General features: G+C 40.2%; 1 protein-coding gene across 1 annotated transcript in view; it reads left to right on the top strand.

Annotated features, from left to right (window-relative positions):
* The window catches only part of tgfbr2b (transforming growth factor beta receptor 2b), a 43,746-nt gene extending 30,422 nt beyond the window's left edge, over positions 1 to 13,324 (top strand). The window contains exons 8-10 of the mRNA XM_042425112.1: positions 3,553 to 3,694; positions 10,581 to 10,708; positions 12,059 to 13,324. Of these exons, the coding sequence (XP_042281046.1) occupies positions 3,553 to 3,694; positions 10,581 to 10,708; positions 12,059 to 12,322 (534 nt within the window). The 3' untranslated portion in view covers positions 12,323 to 13,324. The remainder of the gene's footprint in view (positions 1 to 3,552; positions 3,695 to 10,580; positions 10,709 to 12,058) is intronic.
* The last annotated feature ends 201 nt before the right edge of the window (positions 13,325 to 13,525 follow it).

The raw sequence follows: 13,525 nt of genomic DNA, 5'->3' as shown, positions 1-13,525 counted from the left end.
TAATTTGATACATCAAACATTCTGCTTGTATTACTAGTTTTATTTGCTTCAATGTTATCATGCTGTTTAGCTAGCTATATAGTAAGTGTATAAAGAAAAGCGTACAACACACAGTAGTAACAGTTACCTGACGCGTTAGCTATTGTCTTATCTACTAAGCTAACATTACCTATTTAGGTATCTAGTGATTAACTGTCTGAAAAAAACGTATGTCCGGTCGCCGGTCCTGCTCTCTCACGGTATTTCCTCCATTTGTTCACCTCCACTGACCAAAAAATCCATCAGATTACCATCACAGCACAGAACGATGTGAGCGGATTAGAATGTTAGGAGACCTGATTCTTAGCTTCATTAGCGAACATTAATAGCAAGAACAACATGCTAAATCAGACAACCGAGTTGTGTGTGCAAGATAACCATGGACGCAACGGAGTGTACAGTTTGGGGGGGAGGTGGGCACTCATGTTTTCCTTAACAAATGGAAATAAATTGAAAATAAATAGGAAATAACAAGATACAGATCCATTGACAGGGTTCATAAAAGGAGGACATATTTAACATAATTCTATTGTTTATTGGGGGTGACAAATTGGTGTTTTCTTAGTATTGGGGGGGACATGACCTCCCCCCAAAGAATGCATGGTTATGCCCATGCCACCTGTTCATTAGGAGGTGAACATTTGTGAGATTTCATCATTAGCATAATAGAAGCCCCTACAATTGCCATATAATGCTACATGTTCTGCTCCAATTCTAGTCAAATTTCATTCCCAAAAATGTTACAAAAGAGTAAAAAGAATTTCACACTTTGGAACTGCAAGTTCTGCTTTGAAAACATTAATAGTAAAGGGTCAACAATGTGTCATCAGAGCAGCGCTGTACTGTGACAGAAATAAAGTGGGAATGGTTTAACATGAAGTTCGATGCTAAAAAAACAAACATCTTTCTAAAGCAAATTGGTCCGTGACTAATATGGGAGGTGGTCAAGTCATGTGGCAGTCACAGGAGAGATAATATTATAGTCTGCAATAGTTCTTACATGATGCCTAATGACTTTGTGTCACCTCTGGTTGCAAGTGTAGAACTCCCTTCACTCTATTCAGATTTTACAAGGTGCTGATCTGGATGGCACAAACACTGCAACACAACGAAATTGAAACTATTATCACGCAAACTGTAGATGTTATGCAAAAAAAAAAAAAAAACAAAGACATAAAACCCACTACAGCGATTGTTAACCTTAGCTGTTACAGGTACAGAGGACAGAAATAACTACCATGAGCATCATCGCATCATCAAAATTGCAGTGAATTGCTGTTAAATGTTGTAAAATGATGCACCTCATGCAAGAACATTTTTGTATTCTTTTCCTTAATCTCTCTAACTTTTTTTCTCAGAGGTTGTCGTGTATCATTTCTTTCAACGTGATGAATACCACTCATCAAGGGCATAACCATGGTATAAAGAATGAGGGGTCCAAATTAGAGCCCTTCTCCAGAATGATTTTTTAAAGTGCATTTACCACAATTTCTATGATATTTATATATGAAAATTTGCACATTTAGAACACAGTTTTGAGGACTACGTTGACCATTTGAATTCACATTTAAAGGAATAGTCTGTGATTTCTCTGAGATAGTGGCTGCCCCTCCACTTTTTTGTTTTGGTCAATTGCTTTCTGTTTACTGTTTACTGACTTTAACTCACCAACCAATTAAAATTATATCTTTTCCAGTAGTAGAGAATAGTATAGCTTCCAATGGGGAAAAATCACATACCTAAAGCATGTTTATGTAAATATTGTGATTAGAACGACAACTAATGCTGTACTTGAACAAGTGGCAGATTAGCCCTTTAACAAGTAAATGTGCTATGGTCTTTTAAGTCCAAGTTAATTTCTCATTTGATCTTCTGTATCTCCTGAACATGTTCCTGTCTGGCCACTGCTTTCAGCGGGCCTCTCCCTCTCCCTGTCTCTTTGTGCTGCCTGTATTGTGACCAGATATAATTATTTTACCAGAAGAACAATGACTGACCTTGATGATCATTTTAATTTGATACATCAAACATTCTGCTTGTATTACTAGTTTTATTTGCTTCAATGTTATCATGCTGTTTAGCTAGCTATATAGTGAGTGTATAAAGAAAAGCGTACAACACACAGTAGTAACAGTTACCTGACGCGTTAGCTATTGTCTTATCTACTAAGCTAACATTACCTATTTAGGTATCTAGTGATTAACTGTCTGAAAAAAACATATGTCCGGTTGCCGGTCCTGCTCTCTCACGGTATTTCCTCCATTTGTTCACCTCCACTGACTAAAAAAACCCATCAGATTACCATCACAGCACAGAATGACGTGAGCGGATTAGAATGTTAGGAGACCTGATTCTTAGCTTCATTAGCGAACATTAATAGCAAAAACAACATGCTAAATCAGACAACCGAGTTGTGTGTGCAAGATAACCATGGACGCAACTAAGTGTACAGTTAACAAATGGAAAAAAATTGAAAATAAATAGGAAATAACAAGATACAGATCCATTGACAGGGTTCATAAAAGGAGGACATATTTAACATAATTCTATTGTTTATTGGGGGTGACAAATTGGTGTTTTCTTAGTATTGGGGGGGACATGACCTCCCCCCAAAGAATGCATGGTTATGCCCATGCCACCTGTTCATTAGGAGGTGAACATTTGTGAGATTTCATCATTAGCATAATAGAAGCCCCTACAATTGCCATATAATGCTACATGTTCTGCTCCAATTCTAGTCAAATTTCATTCCCAAAAATGTTACAAAAGAGTAAAAAGAATTTCACACTTTGGAACTGCAAGTTCTGCTTTGAAAACATTAATAGTAAAGGGTCAACAATGTGTCATCAGAGCAGCGCTGTACTGTGACAGAAATAAAGTGGGAATGGTTTAACATGAAGTTCGATGCTAAAAAAACAAACATCTTTCTAAAGCAAATTGGTCCGTGACTAATATGGGAGGTGGTCAAGTCATGTGGCAGTCACAGGAGAGATAATATTATAGTCTGCAATAGTTCTTACATGATGCCTAATGACTTTGTGTCACCTCTGGTTGCAAGTGTAGAACTCCCTTCACTCTATTCAGATTTTACAAGGTGCTGATCTGGATGGCACAAACACTGCAACACAACGAAATTGAAACTATTATCATGCAAACTGTAGATGTTATGTTAGAAAATAAGCTCAAGTACAACTGCAGCATTGTCAAAGAGTTGAATGACTTGAAAAGAAAACATGTCACCAGTGTAGTCTTGTATCTTGTCCAATATCTCATCCAATAATAAATGAAGCCAGGAAGTGAGTCACATTTATTGTCACTGAACCCAACCGGCTGTTGCTGCAAGAACACTATAAATCAAAAGCCAGACAGAGAAAAAAGTCAACATGTGACATGCTGTTGATCCTGTATTTTTTTCTGTCTATCTAATTAGGCAAAGGGAACATTAAGTGCAATATGCTCAGTGAATGTATTAGTACTTGTGTGTTAACCCTTCCTCCTGTCTCTGTACCGCAGGTGGGCACAGCACGTTATATGGCTCCGGAGGTGCTGGAGGCTCGGCTCAATCTGGAGAACATCGAGTCCTTCAAACAGACTGACATTTACTCCATGGCTCTGGTGCTGTGGGAGATGACGTCGAGGTGTGAAGCTATCGGAGGTCAGCACACCCACACGTGCACGCACCACAAACACACACATGTTCAGTGCACTCACACACAGGACAAAATGAATCTTGCAGGCATCACTGAGATGACGCAACAGTGACAACACGTCACAGGTTTGGGGTTAGCACACGATAACAAGCTCAGCAGGCGGGGCGATTCACTGGAAGTGATTTCATGTTGTGGAGGGGATATTTTTGTCACATAATGAAGGCGTGTGTCAGGTATCACCTACATATCTGTGCTCACATGTAGCAATGGAGGTAGTTTGTGTAACATCTGTAATGTGATAAACATGACTGCTCGGCCTCAGCTGCTGTTGATCTTTTCTGTTGATGATTCATTTTAATACTTAACTTGAGTTAGTGTAGGACGTTTCCTTATAAAGAAATATTTTCACATTCACATTTTACTCAAGTCAAGTGTGAGAGTACTTCTCCCACTGCTGACATGTAGTGTGTACCTACTGTCTGTGCGTGTGTTTGTGACCTAGAAAGTGCAGGCAGTGGGCTCAGGCCTACTGTTTCCTGTTATGCAGTGACTGAGGGTTTGTGTGTCAACAGGGAGGCTGATGGTCTTGTCTGTCGGACTGCACCTCGACCTCAGCTCCAGGTCTGCAGCAGGAATCTGTGGAATGTTTGATATGTGAGGGAGACAATCTAAACTCTGCTGTTGCCCTTCTTTGGGCAGGAAATCAGGGAGAGAGTGGATACTGTACCTGTTTCAGCTATGTGTGTGTGTGTGTGTGTGTTTGTATGTGTGTGTGTGTGTGTGTGTGTGTGTGTGTGTGTGACTGTCTATGCTCATGAGGCTTTAATGTCTTCACAAGAATTTAGTAAGGGGATTTTTCAAATGGAATTGTGTGTGTGTGTGTGTGTGTGTGTGTGGGTGGGTGGGTGGGTGGGTGTGGGTGTGTTTCTGAGCATGTATGTGTTTGTAGCTAAGTAGTTCTAATATTGGCATCAAAGTTTAATTGTTATCAGAGTCAGACATTTTTCTGTGTCTGTGCTCCACTAATCCTAAATTTAATCATCACAACTACATGCTTAACCCAACTCCCCTAAGTATAAATAAATCGAACTAACACAAAATTACTACTAATTACTTTGAATGCAGATTAAACGCAGTTTTGCCAGAAGTGTAATGCTGGACGAATTAGCTTTTGTCTCACCATAAAATTAACATATTTGGCTAGTTTCAAAAACACTGATACTGATCATATGAGTAAAATGTAGAGACAATGTACGTAATCTTTTTCCCGACAAAATATTCGATCTTGCAGTCTGCTAGTTGAAACTACAGCATTATTAAACTTTTTAGGTTATGTGTAGACACTGGCAGCTCTTAAGGTTAGGGAAAGATCGTGGTTTTGGTTTAATACAGAAATAAGTCTGCAGTGACTTGAAGCACAACATGTTCATTAACATTTACGTGAAACCACAATCTTTCACTAACCTTAACCAAAGTGATTTTTTTTGCCTAAACCTGAACACACGCAGGACTCAGGATGCAAACCCAAGTCCTGCATTTTGTACGTTCCCCATCCACCCCGACCTCCCTCCTCCGACTTCAGAGCAATATATAAATGTAGCGCTTTATTCATTTGAAAAAATATTACCTGTGAACTTAATCCAGATAGCGATTAACATTTGCCAAAGTAATTGGGGAAAAAAATTTAGTAGTATACAAATGTACTTTCTAGGAGACAGGATTGACAAAAAGTGAAAAGATCAGCCATGAAGAGGAGACTTCAGTAGCCTGTTAGCCAAATTCATCTTCTAAAGTTTTAGTATTTTATTGTTCAAAATGCCACAGAAAAGCAGAGGTATATGTACTTGTGATATAAGTTTGTTGTTGGGACAAAATACTGGCCACTAACTTACATGTGACTACCAGAGCAAAGATACTGACTTGAACTGAGACTGCTGAAGACTCATAAGCTTGAATACATTTTTATATATTTTTTACATTGCGGTAGTCTAGCAGTATGTCTAGCAGATAGTCCTAAAAATCTAAAGCTATCTCTCAACTCTAAAACCAAGTCTTAACCCTCAAACAAAACTTTGAACTGGACAAAATGTCCCCAGTTTCCAAAAATGTACTCAGTCTTCTCTCTCAAATTGGACCTCACAAAGATAGAAGTACACACGCACAAATGATCTCTCATGAGAGTAGAGAGGGAGTCTCTCCGGTCCACCTCCTTCCCTCAGTCTAGTGGGCTTTTCTAGACAGTCTGAGACATTTAGAGCTAGACAGTCACATTCCGACATGTGTGTGTTTGTCTCTGTGTGTGTGTGTGTGTGTTTATTTCAGAGAGCGAGGTGCATTGAGCCATCGTGGTATGCCCTCATCTAGCTCTGTTTCTATGTCTCAATCTGTGATTGTGTGTATGTGTGTGTGTCCTCTGTCTCCACCCCAACAACAAGAGACAGAATGGTGGATAGAAATACTACCCTGCACTGGCATTGTTGTTGTGGTCAGTTATAGTACATTCTCCCTGAGCATTTTATTTACATATCCTGAATTAGCCTGCAGGGCGCGGCAGGGCCTGTATGTTCTGTCTGAGCTGAGGGTTATGCAGGGTAATGGAGCGGGACGAAGAGTTTGTACTGTGCCAAGCAAAAGGCCTGCGGTCTACGAAGGGAGACACCCACTGGCAACAGCTGGTGAGGGGATGATCGTTATACAGTACCCCGCTGGTGTAAAGGCTGCGAGATAGAGGACACCTCAGGGGCTAAAGGAACAATTTGACATTCTGAAGATCTATACCACACTCAAGTGGGAAACAATTATCTTAGTTTAGCATAAAGACTGGAAGCAGGGGGAAACAGCTGGCCTGGCTCTGTCAAAAGTTTAAAAAATAAGCCTACCAGCACCTCTAAAGATTATCAATTAACAAGTTGTATTACATTATACATATGCTATAATCTATATATTTTTTAGTAATAGATAAAATGACTATGTCTAATGTGAACCCACAGAGCTTTATAGTGTCTTTCAGTTAATTGTTCACTCTCACTGCTCTCACAGTTTCTTTTTCAACCACAGCAGGCAGATGTTTTCAGACAATATACTTGGTCGTGAACATATTAGATCATACAGCACAAACTGAAATGTAAAAACAACAATTTGTAGTAGAAATCATATCCTGTAACTATTTCTTGGTGAAGTGCTGGGCAGAAAAAAAAAACTAGAGTAAGAGCACAAAACTCAACAAATGAGATACAATGTGTTAACTAGTAAGCTTTAGAGGTCTTCATAGCTGTATTATTGAACTTTGTAGCCAGTGTTTGGTTTGTCCGCTCTGGGCTACTGTAGAAACATGGCAGAGCAACACAGTGGGCTTTGTGGAAGAGGACCCGCTCCCTATGTAGGTATAAAGGGCTCATTCTAAGATAACAGAAACAAAAGGGTTCTTAGTTTCAGGTGATTATACACTAATTAAAACATACTTATGAATATTACATTCCATTTCTGCCAAGTCTATTTCGTTAGATGCCACTAAATTCTACACACTGCACCTTTAAGGTGTTGGGGAATGAGGTTTACTCACTGCACGGCACTATACACGCTGGCTGCTGTTACATAAGCATGCAGATACCAGGCATAATAACTGATTACGTAGCACCTCACCAAGTTCCAAGATCATGCGCAAAAGAGTGAAAGGAGTGGAGTCAATCATGTTCAGCGTCATAAATGAACCTGCCATGACCAGTTTTTTAACAAGCGACTGCACTGAGTCATTTTTAGGCAGGGGCATGGATATAACTACATTCACCTGCTTGCAGCAAAGGCGTTCCCCCCTCTTATTTTAGTCTTTCAAAGCCCCGTCAAAACACCACTAGCAGTGCTGTCATTAAACTTTCACAGCCCCCTAATGTGTTAGCCACAAACCTGCCGCAGGAATTCAGCCCACAACTTTCTCTGGAGATGGGCGGATGCTTTGTTTGGATGGAGAGAAGATCTTGTTTTGATAAAAGAGTGGGGTTCATTAGAGGTTATGCAGGTTCGTTTTACATGTAGGACATAGTTTGTTCTGCATCAGTGTGGGATCAGTCTCATGTTTAACGCCTGTTGAGAGTCTAAGGTCTCTTGAACACCAAACATGGAGCTGTGTTTCTTTCAAGATAGCAGATCCCAGACAGTGTAGCCAGCCACAGAGGTTTCTGCTAACCTCCAGGCCACAAAGGTTTCAGACAGATAATCTGAAAAGGAAACTGTCGTAAACCACTTTCCGCCCCTTAGATTGGATATACCAGGGTTTTAACTACGGGCCCCAGACAGCGAGGGAAAAGTGAGACTGAGGCTCTGGTTGCACTCTCTTGTGAAATCTGTTCTCAAACCACAGATGAAATTCTTCTCATAGCTTTGAAATGTCCAGAACTCCTTAAGAGAAGCAGGCCGCACCTCTCAGACTGCAATGATAGTCAGTGTGTCTGTTCTCATTTATAATGCCCCAGATATCATTCATACAGACATGAGGACAAGTGTGTAATAGCCAAATCAATCAGAGCATGAAATGAGATTTTTACACTCCATCATGTCTTGATGTTTAAGAAGTGCTCCACCTCTTTTTATTTCTGTTTTCGACTTTCTCATTTTAGGTCAGCCCTCTGCTGTTCTGTGTTTCAGCTGTATGGAGTCCAGGAAAGTGTGTGGTATTTATACCAGCTCCGCAGCAGGAGATCTAAACAGCAGAGAACAGAGCACAATACTAGCCCTGGCATAAATAACCTCCAGGGGAATGGGCCGGGCTCAGCTCGGTCCTGTTTTAAAATACTAAAAACGGGGGAAGTTCCACATGTCAAAAACAGGAAGTGTGGGCCTGTAGAGTCAGCTTCTCTGTGCAGCCCCGATCCCAGCCTTCCAACTTCCTGTCCGGGGGTTCCACTCCAACCTTCTCACTTCCTGTGTTTGAAGACATAGCGGCAGAGACCACAGGGGCGTGGTTTATATGAAACTATTGTAGCTTTTCCTAGAGTTCATCATACCATCTTAATGCTAATTGACATGAACAACATACGATATTTGCACTTGCAAAAGCAGATTATGTTATGTACGAGGTCCATTTAGTAGCAGTTTTGGAGCTTTTGATCGTATCACATGATATTCATCAGCAGGTAGAGTCATGGAATTACAGATTGATGATCGAAAATGCTCAGAAAATAATGGAAATTTGAACATCTACAATTGACCGTTGACTAAACCCTTACTGCTACACCTATCATTGCATATGTGCAGTTAACAGTAACAAATTTACTACTCAAAATTCTTAATAATTGGTTCTTGATTTCAGACAGTTGTAGACAAAGGCAGGCTTCTCATTTCTAACCAACAACTGATTTTTCTGGCTGAAATGACAACTGTCGCTGGCAGATTTGATCAGTTTAAGAGGTCTTAAATGTGCGCATAATGACTACATACATGATATCGTGCTAAAAGACTGAGGCTAAAGCTGCATGTCCCAGGCTAACAGTCAGCATGCTCACCAGTTGACATATAGAGATGAAGGAGGGAGGGGTTTAGCGAACAGTCTATTAATGACAACTTGGCAAACTCCATCTGTTGATGATGATCATGTGATATGATTGAAAGCTCCACAGCAGCTACTAAATGGACCGTGTGGTTTGATTATTTTCTCAACTGCTGTTCCCAAGGTCAGTTTGAAGATTGCTAGTGGAAGTTTGATTTGACTGGAGGTAAATTCTGAAGTCAGTGTATGTGTTGTAATGTTTAGTCTTAGATATGTGGGTGAGCACACAGATGGAAGGACTGGAACACTTGTTGTGTTTTACAGTAATCATCGTAGTCTCTAGTGCTGCAGTGGTGATTTGCCTTGACAGTGAATATTCAAGATATTTTAGCGAACATGACCAAAAAAGGCTTAGATGCTGCCAAATATAACACACCCCAAAAAGTACACATAAGTGAATAATACTCAGTGTTTGACAGGTTGTGAAGTGCATGAAGTAGAAGCTGTTACATGTAAGAAGGAGGGAAGGTACAGAGAACTTGATGCTTCTACTTTTGGTTAAATATTTGCAAATCATTTTCTGGCCCAGATGGGTAAACAAGGATGACTTTGCAGTGACTAGTGTCTCATTTCACAGCAACTGTGAGATCTTGACAGCTTTCTCTTCAGGGCTGGAGACAGACTGCAGCTGTTGTGAGTTCGGTTTCATGAGGTCTGGACCAAATCCCGGAACTTTGTGTTTCATTTTTCATGGTTTTGACGTTATGCTCTTTCATTCCTTCTGCTATGAAATAGTAAAAAAAAAAAAAAAAAAAAAAAAAAAAAAAGACAAATTGTGAGTTTGTTGTTCTGTACGGTCTGAGGTTGCAAGTAATTGCTTGTTAGCGGAAGCCGATTTGTTGTTTTTAGAAACAATCATCGTTCAAGTGCCAGAGCGAGCATTTTCCCTCCCATGGAGACATTATAAAAGCCATTTTATTTACCTCTGTCAGCAATACTGGTGCCAGTGTACAAAGCTGGCAGGTCATGTGAAAATAACTGCCCAGTGGTTTGGGGTAGGATGACCTCATACCAGGATGCTTTCACACTTCAACACACCACCTGTTTCACTCTGTCTTCCTCTTAAATATATATATATATTTTATTTTTTTTAAATTTAATAACATGTTAAGTTTGGCTGTGGCATAAGCCATGTTACACAATATGTGTGCTTGTTTTGTGTCCTCGAACTTGGCCAACTCCCCCACATCTTCTTATCATCACATATTTGCCGGTGTGTTGCAAATGATAATCACATGATGCCAAAGACAACACGACAGGAAGAAAGATAAGATAATTTTTGCTAACTTGAGACACAGGTGATGATTTGCAGTCCATATCTGATCCACAGTGTGTATTTGTGATTGCAGAGGTGAAGGACTACGAGCCTGCTTATGGCTCTAAAGTGCGAGAGCACCCCTGTGTGGAGAGCATGAAGGACAACGTGCTGAGAGACAGAGGAAGACCTGAGATCCCTGACACCTGGCTCAGGCATCAGGTGAGACACACTGTTGCAGGGATACACCACAGTTATTGATCTTTCTGTATTAATATCTGGGGAAAAAATTAAATCTGTACATCAACACTGAGAGCAGTGATCTGATAATGTGTGTATTCAGAAGGCCAGTGATTAGAACACATGCCAGCAGAATGTTTTAAACATCTCTTCACATATTTACTTAAAGCTGCATAAGCTGACTTTTGGCCACTATAAGCTGTAAACACAAAATTGACTTATTATAATCTTATAAAGTTAGTATGATAAATGTGTCTGCAAGCCATTTCCTCTGTTTACAATAGACACAAAGCAACATTAATATTTATTTGGAGACATGTTTCTGGCCACCTGATAATTATTACTCCAATATTCACTCTCCCATTAGCTCTGTTAGTCTGCTAGTCTCTATAAACTCAAGAGAAAAATATCTGGCTAGCTGCAAATGCACCAGTACGTTCATGAGCTAGTCGTTAACTTTGTCTCTAGTTTGGGAGCAGACAGTGCAAAGTTGGTTTATCAGACCTTTTCGATGAAAACGATAGAAATGAGGTTGATGACCAAAACAAGAATAGATTATAAGAAGATACCACTCTTATGCTAAATATGAGGCTACCATAGCAGCTGATTAGCTTCGCTTAGCATAACGATTGGAAAGAGGGGGAAACAGTTTGCCTGGCTTTGTCCAAAGGTAACAAAATCCACCTACCAGCACCTCTAAAGCCCCCTAAATAATATGTTGAATGTCATTTATTTAATCCGTACCAAAATTGAGAGATAAGTGCAACACCTGTTTCTTTGCCAGGCCAGGAACTTACTGGACTCTCCACTGGTTGACGGGGATGACATGACTCCCCATTTCCAGTCTTTATGATAAACTAAGATAATTGGCTGCCGGCTAAGGCTTCATATTTACCGTACAGACATGAGACTGGTATTGATTGTTTCATCTAACCCTTTGCAAGAAAGCAAATAAACATATTCTCCAAAATGTTGAACTATCTCATTAAGGGTTGTGCATAAAAAAAGCTGTGCAATGGGAGAAAATCAGTTACAGTAATTAGTAGTACCATGGCCAATGAAAGTATGCGAACATATTACATATAATTGTAGTATGAACATGGTAGTGGTAGAAGGTGGCAGTGATGTGTAGATAGTAACATAGCATTAAAAAGTATTGCTAGGACAGTATGGAGGAAAGATGCTGCTGCCTACTTTACGGTTAATTATTTGGCACTATATAAAAAAAATTGACTTGACTTAGTTACTTTTACCCTCAGTCAATGTTAAAATCGGCACTACATGCTTTGAAGTCATGAGTCTCACATTCCTGCTCTACTTCTCCCTCTGCAGGGCGTAGCAGTGATCTGCGCCACCATCATGGAATGCTGGGACCATGACCCCGAGGCCCGTCTCACCGCCCACTGCGTCTCCGAACGCATCTCCGAGGTCGAGGACGAGATGGACAAACTGTCCAGCCGCAGCTCCTCAGCAGAGAAGATCCCCGAGGAGCTGAAAATTCCGATGGTGGAGGTGGAGATCCCTGAGGAGGAGGTGAAAATCACAGAAATACAGGACATCATAGCTGCGGACTGCTCCGTGAGCGACGAGAAGTGAGAGGAAGCTCAACATCTCCATGGACTCTGAGGGAGATTTTCCTCAACAAGGGCCCTTATTTCATTTTGATGGGATTTGAAGACAGAAACCTCAACAGTGGGGATCAGGAGTTGAGCTCCTGGATCGCAGGACTTTGAGCCAGGTTGAGTTACGTTACAGTGTCATACCTAATTCTAGCCCAGAGAGGAAGAAGAGGCTTTTAAGACAAACTCTGGGTGATGCTTTTGGAAGTCACTGCATCAAAAATGTAACAACTCGCCTTAATCAGCTGAAAAGCTAAAGAGCCAAAAAGCCAAAGTTAACTGGAAGCTTCCAAAGATGTGCTGAGCATGGAGACAGTATTTTTTTAAGAGTCAGACAGGCTTCTCTCTGAGCGAAAGGTCACTCTCTTTATGAGAAGTAAACAGGGCAATAACTATTAAACCAAAGAAATTTGACGTGCACTTTACCATGTGATACTTATGCATTACAGATGTTTGTCATTTTATTATCTTCATGTATTCTAACGTGTTGGAGTTAAGGAGAGCTTTCGCCTAAAAGTGCCTTTATGTGTCCGACTTTGAGCCAAAAATGTCAGCAGAGATGTTGCCTTAACACTAATGATGCTGTGGACTCCATCCTCACCAGCAGGAAATCAAAGGAATGTGTGTATGTGTGTGTGCGTGATTGAGAGTGTGTGTGTGTGCTCGTGTGTGCAACTGTGTTGTTTTTACCCAGCTATACTTGTTTGCCAGATAAACAAGCACAATGTACATAGAGACAATAACTGTACATAAGAGACAAATCAGCCAAAAAGGGAAAGTAATCCTACTACTTATCTTTGAATGCAGAGATTAAAAGACTTCATAGAGATGTATTTTTTAAAACATTTTGTATGTTTTCTGTCTATATCAACAATAAAAACTGAGGAGTGTGCCAAAGATATTTTACCCTGCCTTACTTATGTGTCATATGTAAAATATTGTAAATCTTTTATGAATTAAAGATATTTCTGTATACTGAGACTGTGTTCCTTCTCATTCTGTAATCCAACCACGTCTGGGAACACAGTATGGATTTTCTGTCTCATTCAAAACTCTTAGCATTATATTCATGCCTTTTTTCCAAAATAAGAAGGTGTAATTTTGAAGGTATATTTTAGTGCACTAGCTAAGTGGTTAAGTAGTTTTGTTCCTCTGCGCATTATTCAAGTTTTCAAGGTCT

The sequence above is a fragment of the Thunnus maccoyii genome, chromosome 10, assembly GCF_910596095.1.
Source record: "Thunnus maccoyii chromosome 10, fThuMac1.1, whole genome shotgun sequence".
Lineage (NCBI taxonomy): Eukaryota > Metazoa > Chordata > Actinopteri > Scombriformes > Scombridae > Thunnus > Thunnus maccoyii.
Note: the sequence above shows the minus strand (reverse complement) of the source record. Positions and strands in the feature narration are given on the sequence as shown.